A 16450-nucleotide genomic window follows, 5' to 3' on the forward strand; every position below is an offset into this window, starting at 1 on the left:
GAAGTAAGTTTTGACAGTTCTGTTTCTTGAAAATTCTGAAATAAATTAAAAAATGTACTAAATATGCCATCACAAATCAGAATCACAATTCTGGGGAGGCTTCAGCGTTCAAATATCACGACCTGCTTCAAAATTTGTCGTTTTAAAACCTTGTTTGCTTCCATACAATAAATCTACAAGATCAAAATGCCTTTGGGGTTTTCAAACCCTGCTGATTCACACAACCTTTACAAAGGATCAAAACTTCCTGAGAATTGAACCATTCAATTGAATCTTTGAATCTGAAACTTGTTAGTTTACCTTTACTGAGAAGTTTACAGATTCTCTGCATTTAAAAGCATCCTTTGGCCATAAAGTGAGCATTCTTTTTAAACCCTTTGACCATAAAAGTCACAGTTATACAACACCCTATTGTTAATTTTTCTTACATGCTAATGATAACAGTGTAGTGATCGTGAAATTTGCAGGCGCTATAAATTTTACTTAGTATAGCAAAATAAGATTGGATCTATTAATATTGCATTACATTCAAAATAGAAGACTTCCTCATGTGTTGCAATAATATTATTCCACGTTTGAAGTCTAGCCTTCAAGTGGATTATTTTCAGGTTGTTGATTTTTTTCCATTTGCATAACACACTGCAATAGTCTATTTCATGCTCTCGCTTTAGCTAAACATAGCTAGCATCAGGAGGTAGTAGATAAACGGTTGCAAAAATCGAGCTCTAAGAATAATCAAAGGTGGTCTGTTGTCTTTTCCATTTTCTGGCTAAAGATGATTTCTTTGTTTGATTCCATCACAGTGGTGGAGTATAAATATATGTATTTACATACAATATATGTTTTTATGCCACTATGCTATGTGAATGCTGCCTTCAGAGACGATAGGAAAAGCAGTGCATTGTTTAATTATCAAGAACAACCTGTCATTCTGTGGCTCAGATGAATCATAAACTAGCTTGCATACATGGCTTTATCACTCGTACGCACACCCACACACACAAACCCATATTGCATATTACTTGAAGACCTGTTTGGTTATAAGTTTGCTGTAACCAAGGTAGATTCTCCCACTTTGTCTTAACATGGGAGTCCAGCCACCTATATTGAGTGACAGAAACTAAATGGAGTATGTAGTCTCAAGTATGCCACATACAGTATTTAATCATATTCCATTAACTAAAGAATAAACCAACAACAGCCATGAAGTGAATTTACATTTCTGCCATCAACCTCCTTAACTTTCTATCCAGCAGATTAGGGTTGGTGGGGCGTTTAAAATGTAATTTTCTAATAAACTTTTGTATACATTTAATATTTTTAAGTGATTCATATGTATTTAATACTACTACTACTACTACTCAATGAATTCTATAATTCCCATTTCATTATGTCATACGTTACATTTCTTCAGAATAAGGACATTTTTTTTTCCTTTCAAGATTTTCTGTATTGCATATTATTTTTTAAAAATTAAATAATAGATTGAATATAATTGTGGCACACTGCAGATGCAGATTTGGGTAAAATTACAACTGAAATCAAAAGAAAAAGGACATGACATGTATATTGATAAACCTTTAACAGAATACCAAGATTATTATGATTATGTCCAGGGACCAAGTGATAAGACAAGTCTCTGATAAGACTGAAGTTCATCTTTTACAGCAGCTACAATCAGAGAGTAAAGCTCAAAGCATATTGTATGGCCGGGCAGTGGGGACATGTCATCATATCCTATCATAACAGTGCGATTTTTCATTTAAACTTTGCGACCTGCTGCTTACTTACACTTCCTGTTTCTTCTGAAATATTCTCATATCATCAAAATGTGGAGCTTTTTTTTTTCTTTTTCTTTTTTAAAAAAAAAACCAAACAAACAAAAAAAGCCATTTTCATTTCCACAGCTTCAGTAATCCTTTTTTTTTATCAGTACAGCACACAGAATCTGAAGCTACCCCAGTGATAACTGCTTCAACAACTGCTCATTCACAGAGGTACTGCAGGACCAAAAACTCAAGCTTAGCTCCAAAAGCAAGTCATAACCCCTACATACAATGTTCAGCTTTACAGCATTAAAAGAAAAATGTGCTTATATCCCAGTATATGGCCAAGTTGTGGTGTGAGACACACTACCACAGGCAGCTGTGGTGTGGCTGGCAACAGGCCACACCTCCATTAACTGGCGTCACTGAACTAGACTTCTGGACTATACTTGTGTTGTTGATGCCTTTTGGCATCTATTTATCTGACAAATTATCAGCCCTGCTGGTGGAAAATAACATTCAAGATGTTTGTGCTTCACCCTTGGTGAGTGAAAACCTGAGTGTTTTATTAGCAGTAATTAGGCGGTATGTGGCTGCTAACCACCTAGCTAGCATTTGCTGGTAACTTAGCCACCTGTTGTTCAATTATGTTCATTTCTGGCTCCAAGAAACAAAACAAAAAGGGTCAAAACTTAAATGTTGACAGTTAAAAATTGAAAACCAATGGTTCGTGGTAGCCATGTCCATATTTTATATATTGTCTATACAAGCTCAGTGGAATGTGAAAAAAGTGTTTTTGTTTGTTAATATAAAAAAAAAAAGAAAAAAGAAGAAAAAAAAAAAAAAAGCAACAGCTGCATAAGATGTGTTTTTGTATAAAGCTGCACCAGAAAGTGGGAAAACCCTGTAAATGTGGATTAAAAAAAAGAAAATCTACTAACAAAAAATAAGTGATAAGATACCCTAAAAGGTCAATGAAGAACTTGGCTTCTCAAATGGGCTCAAAAAGACTTCTTAGTTTAAAACATTGCAAAGTTAGTGAAAGGTTAATAATAATAATAATAATAATAATAATAATAATAATAATATGATTAGTAGGACATTGAAAAAGAATCTATTATAAAACTACTTTTGTAATGGACTCTGTCAAACTGGTCATCATTTTGTTGAGTCTGGAAAAAAAAAGAGCAACAGATTTTGGTTCTGTAATAACTAAATGAGGAATAAATGTAGCTGTGGAAATCTTCTGTTCAATACTATAAGGAAAAAGAACAAAAGGAGGGAACGACCATCATTAATGCTGAGCAGCATGGCAAGAACTCTTTGTGTAGCTCTATCTGAATAGGCCTACACTTACTAGTGAATAGTCACTTTATAAAACAACACGTTACTCAAACAGCCACCAAAACATGAAAAAAGGACATAAAAAAAATCAACCTGAAAATCAAAACAAAATGAAATAAGGAAAAATTCAAGTACTATTATTAAAATTAAAGTCCACCTGGCAATACTGCAAAAATATACACAACTCTGCTCATCTTTCTGACAGCCTTACTTTGCTCATGCAGCTGCTAAACGGCTGACTCTGACATTTTCATACAAAAACAAAAAAAAATAAACAAAAAACCCCCACCACCAACAACCCCCCACCCCTTCCCATACAACAAACGCAAGAAAACCTAAAGACCTGGCTCAATAAATTGTTGTCACAGTTTCTCCAGGTCTCTGTATGTGGCCCACATTATGGCTGAGGCTGGATGGGCTTGCAAGACATAAAATCATCCAAATAGCTCATCTGGTTCAGATAGCCAAAGAAAGGGAGAAAAAGCTGCAGGTCGTAGAAAGAGAATGCCCAAACATCTATGACCCAGGCCTGACTCTGGGTGCTTTCTATGATTAGACAGGACTTTCTGAGTGATTATGTGGACACACCCCTACAAGGTTAGAAAATTGTTTTAAGTGATGTTGAGGAATGTTATTCCTCATGTGCTGACATTACAGGTGGCCTGTGGCATCACTCTTCAAGTATCCTCTCAGGTGAGTTTGACTCTCCCCATTCCTGATTGTTGGTTTGGTGTTTCCAGAGATGTCCTTTTGTGGTTTCCTCCTCCTCGATTTTGTCACATCAGGGTTCCTGTCTAATGTAGTAACTGCCCGAGCCATTGCTCTCTTGGTCTGAGGTGCCCTGCGAGAAGGTGAATTCATCCACTTCAGCGGTCTCCTCTTTCATTCGCAGGAGAGACTCTAGAGGCAGGAACAGAATGCAGAAGAGAAGAGTAGCAAAGATGAGCCCCTTGTGTTCATGCACTTTGAACAAAAATGCAAGGAGCCTTTGCTTCGGAAGTTAATTTTAAAACCACCTGACAGGCATCAAAATAAATGACCCAGTCCCTACTGTAAAGCACCACTCTACTCTTTACTGACATGAAATATTCATGTTGATAACGAACAGAGAAAGGTTGATTGAATCAGCAGCTTCCAGCCCCACAGTGTAGCCTGGTGACCAGGACTGTCTTCATAGACAGTCCTTCATACACCACACACACACACACACACACACACACACACACACACACACGAAAACAACCCAGGATACTTGCAGTGCAGTGCAGGTTTTGTTTTTAAAAGAGTGCCATTACCTGATTTGTGGGTTAGGTGGAAATGGGTGCGGGGTCTGGGCCGAGCTGGCCCCTGGGCAGGGTAAGGGGGTGGACTCTGCTCTTCGTCCCCTGAGAAGCTGCTCCTCCTCCTGCCTGCCTGACTGAAGGGCCGTCGACCAACAGGAATCTTCCTCTCTAAACACCAAGCCAGATGCGGGTAAGCTACCAGGGGGCTCATTACAAATATGGGATGACTTTACGTTTAGATGACTTAGCACTATGAAGTTAAATAAAACCTGCTGTCTGATCATTCCTTTCTGCTAACACTGATATGCCCATCTGAATAAGCCCCTGGTAAGCTGTACTCTGAGTGCTAGACACAAGTAAGCAGATGTACAATTAGCATGATGTTATATTTATGCCATATGTGGCAAGCCATATAATACATAATCACAAGCAAATTATAGTATTACATAGTTGCACAACAGAAGTCCTGGTGCACAAATTTAACACTGCATGAAGCGGGAGCTGAAATTAAAGTTTATGAATTAACAATAACTAAGGTGACTCTGCTCTCAGACAAATTTCCCATAGGATAACATCCCTGTGCCCTACATGCAAGGGCTTGTAAAGACTATGTGGGAGTGAAACAATAATTATAATTTGCTTGTGACTATGATTTATCATGGTTGTGACATATGACATAATTATGAATCCACGGTAAACCAAGATGAATGCTACAGGAACTGTCAGTATTTAAAATAATAACTTTTCGTGTTCCATCTGAGCATCCATGAAGTATGGCAAAGCCATACTTGAAGAGTATCCAGTGCTGATATTGCTGATTTGCCAAAATCTGCAGTTTCTCAAACAACTACTTGAAGCAAACTCCAAAAGGAAGTCAATCCCCATAGACTTCCATAAAAATGTAAAATCTACAGCAGAAATAAACATGTTCAAAGCCTTGTATTAAAAAAAAGAAAGAAAAAAAGCAGGTGCTTCTCTAACTAATTCATGACAATTTTTGGGGTGTGGGAGGGGAGTTAGAGAACTTACCTGGTGAGACTGTATTAAAGCTTAAAGTTATGAACAATATTTTACACAATATCTCAATTCCTTTGGGTCACTTGGTGTTCGCACTTCCTGCAGTAGAGTATCGCTTCCTGGTCCAACACATAATGGTGTTTTTGTGTAGCGATTTAATTAAAAACTTATAGATAACGTCTTATTTCATAGTGTAATCGTCACATGCTTCATCCGAAGCAAACTCACTGTGTCTTTAGGGATTCCCCAGCTTAGCTCGCAGCCGACTTAACAGCAGGGCCTCTTCACCTGTCCCACCTACACTTTCCCACTCATTGTGTCAGATGTTCAGTTATTCCTTGACCTCCTTTAGTAATAATTATTCTTAAAATAAATATAGCCTATTTGCCAGGCCAGGATCACTGAATTGGAGACTGTTTTGCACCCTTGAAATACCTTTAGCTAGCCCAGCCCCTGTAGCTGGTGCAGCCGAAGGTAGTGTAGTGTAGTTCGCTCTCCCCAAGCAGCGGGGAAAACAGGATGGCTGGGTGACGGTGATGAGGAAGCACAGTCTTAAACAGAAGCCCCAGGTACACCACCAACCTGTTCATGTGTCAAACTGCTTTTTCTCCACTCTGCAACACACCCACCAGAGATCAAAATCTTGAAAGTGGCGATTCTGTTCTTAAACATGTGAAGCGAGAGACATCAGCAACCATAGTAATGGTCTTCTAGGGGCCAGAACAGGTGACATTGAGGGAAATTTAAAACTGCTGCCTAAGAGTGAACGTACATTCAGTAAAATTATAATTCACGTCGGTAGTAATGACACCCGGTTATGTCAGTCAGAGATCAGTAAAATTAATATTGAATCGGTGTATAACTTTGACAAAATAATGTCCAGTGCTGGCTGTCCAAAAAGATATCAAGACATCAAGATTTACAGACAATTGGGAAACTTTCAGGTGGAAACCTGGTCTTGTTAGGAGAGATGGCATCCTCCCTGCCAGATTTGTAGAAATAAGAGCTGCTCCATCCAAATTTAACCCACCAAAACGTGACTATCTGGAGCTGGGACCAGGAAGCAGAGTTACAGTCTTACACGCCTCTCTGCAGCTTCTCTCCTCCTGTTATCCCCCCAAAACCCCATCCCCTTAGAGGCTATGTCAGCTCCCAAACAGGCAAAAAACAAAAACAAAAAACCAAACAACAAATCAGCCAAAACAACATTTAAAGATAACAACAACATTTAAACAACATTTTTTAAACATAAAAAAACAAAGAAAGAACAATACAGTATTCTAAACAGCACTGGAGAGTAAAACAGTGAAATGTGGATTATTAAATATTAGGTCTCTCTCTTCCAAGTCTCTGTTAGTACATGAGTTAGTAATTTATCAATAAATCAATTTACTTTGACTTACAGAAACCTGGTTACAGCAGGATGATTATGTTAGTTTGAATGAATCAACACCCCCCGAGTCATAGTAACGATCAGAAACCTCGAGGCACAGGCCGAGGGGGAGGTGTGGCAGCAATCTTCAAGACTGAGAGTTTTAACTCATTTGAAAGACTGATGCTCAGCCTTGTCCACCCCAGCTGTAAAACTCAAAAAACAGTCTTACTTGTTATCATCTATCGTCTACCTAAGCCTTACACAGAGTTTCTGTCTGATTTCTCAGACTTTATATCTGATTTAGTTCTGAGCTCAGATAAAATAATTATTGTGGATGATTTTTAACATCCATGTAGATGCTAAAAATGACAGCCTCAACATGGCATTTAATCTGTTATTAGACTCAATTGGCTTCTCTAAAAATGTAAAAGAACCCACCCACCACTTTAATCACTCTCTAGATCTTGTTTTAACATACGGCATAGAAACTGAACATTTAACAGTGTTTCCTGAAATCCGTCTCTAGTTTGATCATTTCCTGATAACATTTAAACTTACAATAATTGATTACACAGCAGTAGGGAGTAGATTTCATCACAATAGATGCCTTTCTGAAAGTGCTGTAACTAAGTTTAAGAATATAATTCATCCGCTGTTATCGTTTTCAATGCCCTGTACCAACACAGAGCAGAGCAGCTACCTAAACACTACTTAACACTAGGGCTGGGCTATATCATACCGTTCACGGTAATACCGGTGTAATTTTGGGCAACGATAGGAAAATGAAATATCGCGATAGAATATGGGTAAAACGCGCATGCGCAGTGCCTAGGTTTACATACGCACATGGCGGCGACGCAGAATGAGAAGAGCGAACACGGATCGTTAAATGAAACGGATGAACCAGAATTGGTTTGTAAAAATGCTGCAACTTCAGTGGTGTGGAACTGGTTTGGCTTTCGTCCGTCAGATACACAACAAAGCACTATTTTTGGTAGAGCATGCTAGCGGGCCATCGTTATTACCGTGTTGTTTGGAAAATACGGCACACTTAAAATCAATCCTTTGATATTTTTTTTTTTCTGAAAATCGACAGTGCCCCTTATAATCCCGTGTGCCTTATGCATGAATTCTGGTTGTGTTTACTGACCTCGAAACGATTTTATGTACACGGCGCTCGAAAATCTGTCAAATGTTTTAGTACGACTTTGCTAAGCTACGAACCCGCACCGCTTGATGGATTGGGAGCATTACGGCTATATTAGGCAGGAGCCTCGCGGAGTGATATGTATGATATGTACTGTGCTTCAACATAATATTACCATATTGTGTGTGTGTGTGTGTGTGTAACCTCTTTTTAAGTTGTGGATATTATACATGGTTATGCTGAGGATATGTCGGCCAATTTCCACTGGAAATACCTTTTGGTTAAAATGTCAGCAAGGAATTTGCACTGTAAATTTTTTATATGACTTCAATGCACATAAAAAAAACAGCTGCTTGTTTAAGTGAAAATACATTAATGGGTTTTTTTGCACTAAAGTTGTGGAGTTGTAAAGTATTTTGTCTAGTGTCAATTATATCGTCAGTTATATCGTTATCGCAAATTTTAAAATTTATATCGTGATAGATATTTTTGGTCATATCGCCCTGCTCTACTTAACACAGGTCGATTATCTTTTTAATAATTTTAATAATTATGACTGTGGATACTGTAGCTCTTGTGAAAAAGAGAGTCTCAAATCCGAAGTACCTGACTCCATGGTATAATTCTCAAACACGTAGCCTAAAGCAGATAACTCGTAAGCTGGAGAGGAAATAGCGTGTCACAAATCTAGAAGATCATTTAGCCAATCAACTATTTATCACTGATTGAAGAAAATAAGAACAACCCCAGGTTTCTCTTCAGCTCTGTAGCCAGGGTAACAAAAAGTCAGAGCTCTGTTGAGCCAACCATTCCATTAACGTTAAGTAACGATTTCATGAATTTCTTCATAAATAAAATTTTAATCATTGGAGAAAAAATTACTCATTACTGTCTCACAGGCATAACATTTTCTACAGATGCTTTTAGTACCATTGATATTTATTTAAAGTCTTTTTCTCCCATTGACTCTTCTAAGTTAACTTCAGTAATTACTTCCGAACCATCCATGTGACTTTTAGAACCCATTCCTTGCTATGTACCACAGGCCTTCAAACTGGCTGTAGTTAAACAGTTACTTAAAAAGCCATCTCTTGACCCACCTGTCTTACCTAATTATAGGCCAATCTCCAACCTTCCTTTCATCTCAAAAATTCAAGTTGAGTAGAGTAGTTGTCAAACACTGCTTGACCTCAGTGAAGCATGTTTGATACTGTCGACCATAATATCCTGTGATTACAGTGATTACATCATGCTTTAGATTTGAATCATATCTATGTAATAGACTCCAATTTGTGCATGTAAATGGAGAGTCCTCTTCACACAATGAGGTTAATCATGGAGTCCCACAGGGTTCAGTGCTAGGACCAATTCTGTTTACATTATACATGCTTCCCTTAGGCAGCATCATCAAATTCAATCTTTATTGGCAGACTTCATGTCCATAAAAACAAAACACACACACACACACACACACACACACACACACACACACACACACACACACACCCCCCCCAAAACACATGGTATAGACATATATATTAGGGGTGCAACGATATTCGTATCGATATTGAACTGTTCGGTACAGTGCTTTCGGTTCGGTACGCATATGTATCGAACAATACAACATTTTTAATTTATTTTATCAACTTTCCTTCTGACGATGCTGTCTGTGTTGAGCGCTCAGTGGATCTGCGCTCGACAGTGCAGCCTAGGCGGAGCAGTCGAGTGCAGATTCACTGAGCGCAGGGCAAGCTAGCGAGACAGAAGCTAAGCTCCCGTTGCAACATGGCAAATTGAACCTCCCCAACCCTCATTCAGATCTGGCGTTTGGATTTTGGTTTTCATGTGACGTATGACCCTGAAGGTAAGCGCGTCATGGACAAAAGTGAAACAGTGTCGGATGTGCCACGCAATGCTCAATTACATGGGTGGGAACTAGTGCGTTAGCGTAGTTTGCTCGTTATGGTGTTGGCCGTCCAGCCCCACACACGGGGCGATCCGCGGTAGCTCGTTAAAGGAGATTTGCCGTGTTGTGGCATTAACGTCATTTCAGATTAACGCTGACAGCACTAGTGGGAACACAACGAATATGACTGCACATTTACGTCGACATCATCCAAGTGCAAAGACAAGTGGAAGCAGACGCAAAACAACAAGCACGCATGCTACAAACTTTACCAGAGTCATTTAGACAGCCGTTAGCACAGGATTCTCCTTATGGGGACCTGTTATGTTTAATATGCTGCTGAGAATATAGCCCAGAAGAAGCGGATAGTATAGCTTTTATTTTGGAAAGAGACATTTCTCTGTAATAAACTCTCTTTTCCAAAGATGAGTGATTCCTCAATCAGAGATATATATATATATATATATTTTTTTTTTTTTTTTTTTTTAATTACTTTTTTGTTTCAGCAACATTAAATTTAAAAACTGTACTTTTGAGTTAAAATATATATATATTTCTAATTTTGATAAATGACAAATTAAAAAGGCATGTATCGAAAAAAATATCGAACCGTGACCGAACCAAACCGTGAATTTTGTGTATCGTTGCACCGATACACAAAATTCACGGTTTGGTTCGCTACTTTGGTGTCACAGTTCGATATGTTTTCGATACACAAAAAAAAAAAAAATGTTCATGCCTTTTTGATTTTGTCATTTATTAAATTTTCACGGCACATTCCGCACCACATCTCTGTGCGTTCATCATTTGTTTGAAGCCAGCTCACCTCCTGCAACTACTTTTCTGAGAATACGTGCTTCTTTTGTGGTTTGGACTCCTGACATTTCTTTGGAGGTGGAGGAATATCACAGTAATTGCTTAAAGGAGCTTCTTCGATATCTTTAAGAGTTCTAAACAAATGTCTGTCCTCCTCCTGAAAATCTTATGTATGCAAACACATGTTGCAACTTCTTATCTTGTGTGCGTTTTTTATTTTGACAGCGAATGTGCACCTGCGGACCACTTATGTGCAGCCCTGGTTATTTAGCTCGTCATATTGCAGCCACACAAATTCTTTTGTCCATGAAACCATAAAGCTGCACTTTCTTTTTGCCTTATAGTCTGATTTGTCATTACTTTTCCGTTTTGTGGTAAGCTTTTCTTTGGCTGTCACTTCTTCACCCTGACCTGTCTTATTTGGCTCAGCAGAACTAAAATATATATATCCTGCTGCTTTTACACACGTACTCACATAAGCTCAGCGATTCTCTGCATGATCAACCTCTCACATGTTTAAGCTGCGGGAGATTTCACTTGTCGTGTTTGCATAGTAAGCTAACGATTGATAAGACGATGTCAGAGGAATTGGTGCGCAAATTATCATCACTCACCAATCAGTGCTGTCGCTCTCTATACACAGTTCGGTGCTGTCATTGCAAAGTGAAAGCAAAAAACAAGCGCAAATTCAAACTCAATTTCAATATGTCACATATTGACAGTAGCTCACCGATGCCAATGACATAATTACCCAGCTACATTTCCGAAAGAATGCAAAAGCATTGACATATATTTTTCCTTCCTGCGATAGCCCGACGGGCAGGGAAGAGATAGATTTTGGTAACCCGACTGGAAAAAAAAAAAAAAAAATCGCTAGCCCGGGGACGTCACTCATCTTTGGAAAAGAGAGTTTATTACAGAGAAATGTCTCTTTCCAAAATAAAAGCTATACTATACGCTTCTTCTGGAGTATACTCTCAGCAGCATATTAAACATATCAGGTCCCCATAAGGAGAATCCTGTGCTAACGGCTGTCTAAATGACTCGGGTAAAGTTTGTAGCATGCGTGCTTGTTGTTTTGCGTCTGCTTCCACTTGTCTTTGCACTTGGAAAATAAGTATTTGGTCAATAACAAAAATACAACTCAATACTAACATGTAAAATAACCTTTGTTGGCAATAACAGAGGTCAAACGTTTACTATAGGTCTTTACCAGGTTTGCACACACAGTAGCTGGTATTTTGGCCCATTCCTCCATGCAGATCTTCTCGAGAGCAGTGATGTTTTGGGGCTGTCGCCGAGCAACACGGACTTTCAACTCCCGCCACAGATTTTCTATGGGGTTGAGGTCTGGAGACTGGCTAGGCCACTCCAGGACTTTCAAATGCTTCTTACGGAGCCACTCCTTTGTTGCCCGGGCGGTGTGTTTTGGATCATTGTCATGTTGGAAGACCCAGCCTCGTTTCATCTTCAAAGTTCTCACTGATGGAAGGAGGTTTTGGCTCAAAATCTCACGATACATGGCCCCATTCATTCTGTCCTTAACACGGATCAGTCGTCCTGTCCCCTTGGCAGAAAAACAGCCCCATAGCATGATGTTTCCACCCCCATGCTTCACAGTAGGTATGGTGTTCTTGGGATGCAACTCAGTATTCTTCTTCCTCCAAACACGACGAGTTGAGTTTATACCAAAAAGTTCTACTTTGGTTTCATCTGACCACATGACATTCTCCCAATCCTCTGCTGTATCATCCATGTGCTCTCTGGCAAACTCCAGACGGGCCTGGACATGCACTGGCTTCAGCAGCGGAACACGTCTGGCACTGCGGGATTTGATTCCCTGCCGTTGTAGTGTGTTACTGATGGTGACCTTTGTTACTTTGGTCCCAGCTCTCTGCAGGTCATTCACCAGGTCCCCCCGTGTGGTTCTGGGATCTTTGCTCACCGTTCTCATGATCATTTTGACCCCACGGGATGAGATCTTGTGTGGAGCCACAGACCGAGGGAGATTATCAGTGGTCTTGTATGTCTTCCATTTTCTGATGATTGCTCCCACAGTTGATTTTTTCACACCAAGCTGCTTGCCTATTGTAGATTCACTCTTCCCAGTCTGGTGCAGGTCTACAATACTTTTCCTGGTGTCCTTCGAAAACTCTTTGGTCTTGGCCATGGCGGAGTTTGGAGTCTGACTGTTTGAGGCTGTGGACAGGTGTCTTTTATACAGATGATGAGTTCAAACAGGTGCCATTCATACAGGTAACGAGTGGGGAACAGAAAAGCTTCTTACAGAAGACGTTACAGGTCTGTGAGAGCCAGAGATTTTCCTTGTTTGAGGTGACCAAATACTTATTTTCCACCCTAATTTACGAATAAATTCTTTACAAATCCTACCATGTGAATTCATGGATTTTTTTTTCCACATTCTGTCTCTCACAGTTGAAGTGTACCTCTGGTGCAAATTACTGACCTCTGTCATCATTTTAAGTGGGGGAACTTGCACAATCGGTGGCTGACTAAATACTTTTTTGCCCCACTGTACGTCACATGAAAACCAAAATAGTTCCAAACGCCAGATCTGAATGAGGGTTGGGGAGGTTCAATTTGCCATGTTGCAACGGGAGCTTAGCTTCTGTCTCGCTAGCTTGCCCTGCGCTCAGTGAATCTGCACTCGACTGCTCCGCCTAGGCTGCACTGTCGAGCGCAGATCCACTGAGCGCTCAACACAGACAGCATCGTCAGAAGGAAAGTTGATAAAATAAATTACAAATGTTGTATTGTTCGATACATATGCGTACCGAACCGAAAGCACTGTATCGAACGGTTCAATATCGATACGAGTATCGTTGCACCCCTAATTTTTTTTCTTTTTTAAATCTCTCTCTCTCTCTGATCTGTGAGTGCTAAAGGCATAGGATATATTTTCACTGCTATACAAATGACACCCAACTCGATCTATACATGAAGCCAGATAACACACACCAATTAGTTAAACTGCACAATTGTCTTAAAGACACGAAGACCTAGATGACCTCTAACTTTCTGCTTCTAAAATTCGTACCTGCTATTAATCTCTGTCTCTCTTCCACAGCATGTCTTTATCCTGTTTTCCTTCTCTCACCCCAACCAGTTGCAGCAGATAGCCCCGCCCCTCCCTGAGCCGGGTTCTGCCAGAGGTTTCTGTTAAAAGGAGTTTTTCCTTCCCACTGTCACCAAAGTGCTTGCTCATAGGGGGTCATATGATTGTTGGGTTTTTCTCTATATCTATTATTGTAGGATCTACTGTGCAATATAAAGCACCTTGAGGCGACTGTTGTGATTTGGCGCTATATAAATAAAACTGAATTGAATTAAATTCAGATCAAACTGAGTTTATTGTACTCGGCCCTGAAAATCTTAGAAATATGGTATTTAAAAGGATACTAAAATATGTAGGACTGCTTTCTTCCATTTGTGCAATATTTCTAAAATTAGAAATATCCTGTCTTAGAGTGTCGCTGAAAAACTAGGTCATGCATTTATTACCTCTAACCTGGACTACTGTAATTTGTTATAATCAGGACATCCTAGACTAGAAAGAGAAAGCGTATATCTCCTATATTGGCTCCCTGTTAAATCCAAACTGAATTCAAAATCCTGCTCCTCACATACAAGGTCTTGAATAATCATCCCCCATCTTATCGTAATGACTTTAAAGTACTATATCGCCCCATTAGAGCACGTCTGCAGGCTTACTTGTGATATTTGACCTCCTAAGACCTGAACTCTTCCATGGAAAGCATTTTAATTTCTCTTTGATATTTGGGCATATTGGGACCCGATGAAAGAAAGAATCACCAGATTTTTTTTATTTTTATTTTTTACCCAATATTTGTTTCTAAGAAAAATTAGAGCCACATGTGAAGACATTTGTTTTAAATTTTGATAAAACAGAGGCAGTATAATATTCTCGTAAGTGGATATCAGGCCCCTTTAGAGCAAAATTTTGTATTTTGTCTAGACAACCCAAAATGTGATGTCCACATATGTGGACACCAGGGGTCCGTTCTTCGTACCTCGCTTACTACATCCAAGATCAAATGACACATCCAAGATCAAATCATCGCGCTAACTTTGAGCTCCCTATTCCGGTTCTTCGAACACACCTGTTATTGACGCTTAGTACAGCTGGATGAAGTAATGTGAGATCACCGGGTGGCTTAACAGGGGCTACGCATCGATAGTAGAAACATTGATCGGCAACCCTTTGATTGGTCGGCGAAAATGTCGAAGGAGCGCGCTCGATATTTTTCGGCAGCAGAGCAAGAACTCTTGATTGACGGATTTCAGGAGTTTCAGAGTTTAATTAAAACGTAAGGGAACACTGCAAATGCTGCAAAAGCAAGGAGAGAGGGCTGGCAGAAAGTTGCTGACAAATTAAACTCGTAAGTAATTTAATAATAATAATAATAATAATAATAATAATAATAATAATAATAATAATAATAATGGATTGGATTTATATAGCGTTTTTCAAGGCACCCAAAGCGCTTTACAATGCCACTATTCATCCACTCTCACATTCACACACTGGTGGAGGCAGCTACGGTTGTAGCCACAGCTGCCCTGGGGCAGACTGACAGAAGCCAGGCTGCCATATCGCGCCATCGGCCCCTCTGGCCAACACCAGTAGGCGGTAGGGTAAATTTATTATATTATTTTATATTACATTATATCATATTATATTATATTACATTATATCCTCTTTCACATTAGAGCCACGACAGGACCCACTAGAACATGGGAACAAGTAAAAGTGAAATATTAGAATATTCTACAGAATGGTAATATTTATCACTTATATTGGTTTTCGTCTCTTGAAAAGAGACCCTGAAATAATCTGTTTGTTTGTTCATAACAGCAACCAAGAAAAGGGCAAAGCAACAAAAGACAGGTGGTGGTCCTGCACCCCCTCGTCAACAAGTTGGTTAAGTAAATAATACCCTCACGGGAATATCGATATCTCTCTATGAGCACACTGTCGCGCTGAGCTAAAGGATCCTGTCTATCCCGCAATATACGCTGAATTCTGAAAACTCTCCTTATCAATCTTGCACCTTCCGCAATGGGTGGCTCGCGTATACGGACAGGACATGGCTGCGACAGACTTCCCAAATCCACCTTCGCTTTTATAGCCGTGGTCTCTCATCTTGATTACACGAAGTAATAGAATGATTAATAGTACATTTCCCTTTTTTAGGAAATGACCTGTATGTATCTGTATGGAATCAATAAAAGGATCAAGTGCTGCATTATCTTTAGTTACATTGATGTTATTTATTTATGGTGAAACAGTGGTAAAATATCGCTGTTGCTTTCGTATAAATGAAGCGGACATACCTGCGTGGCCGCGATCTAATCCTGTTTACATAAAGTAAACCTGCTCCCGAGCAGGTTTACGCTTACGGATATGTTGCTATGACAGCAAGTCCCGGATGAGCTTCGGGGAACCGAACGATCCAGGATCATGCGAAATCGTCAACAATCAAATCCAGCTAACTTACTTAGCGAGGTACGAAAAACGGGCCCCTGGGCCCTATTTCAGGAAGCCGGTTTAGAAAACTCAGAGTGAAAAACGATACTCAGGGTTGAGTAACCCCGAACTGTCCAACTCGGAATATTCGGTTTCAGAAAGGCTGATAACAATTAGTTCAGTCAACGCGGAGTTGCTTTAACCCCAAGTTAAGCGCGCGCACGAGGATACATAAAGCCCTGATTAGTGGAGCACAGATTAAGCGAGTCACCATGGAGACGGAGGGA

General features: G+C 39.6%; 1 protein-coding gene across 2 annotated transcripts in view; it reads right to left on the reverse strand.

Annotated features, from left to right (window-relative positions):
- Positions 1-2493: 2493 nt before the first annotated feature.
- The window catches only part of mbtd1 (mbt domain containing 1), a 36466-nt gene continuing 22509 nt past the window's right edge, over positions 2494-16450 (reverse strand). For both annotated transcript variants that reach the window (XM_026177598.2, XM_080305240.1), the window contains exons 16-17: positions 4406-4561; positions 2494-4010 (exon numbers count right to left, since the gene is read on the reverse strand). In XM_026177598.2, coding sequence (XP_026033383.1) covers positions 3892-4010; positions 4406-4561 — 275 coding nt within the window. In that variant the 3' untranslated portion in view covers positions 2494-3891. The remainder of the gene's footprint in view (positions 4011-4405; positions 4562-16450) is intronic.

This window comes from Astatotilapia calliptera, chromosome 8, assembly GCF_964374335.1.
Source record: "Astatotilapia calliptera chromosome 8, fAstCal68.1, whole genome shotgun sequence".
Taxonomy (NCBI): Eukaryota; Metazoa; Chordata; class Actinopteri; order Cichliformes; family Cichlidae; genus Astatotilapia; species Astatotilapia calliptera.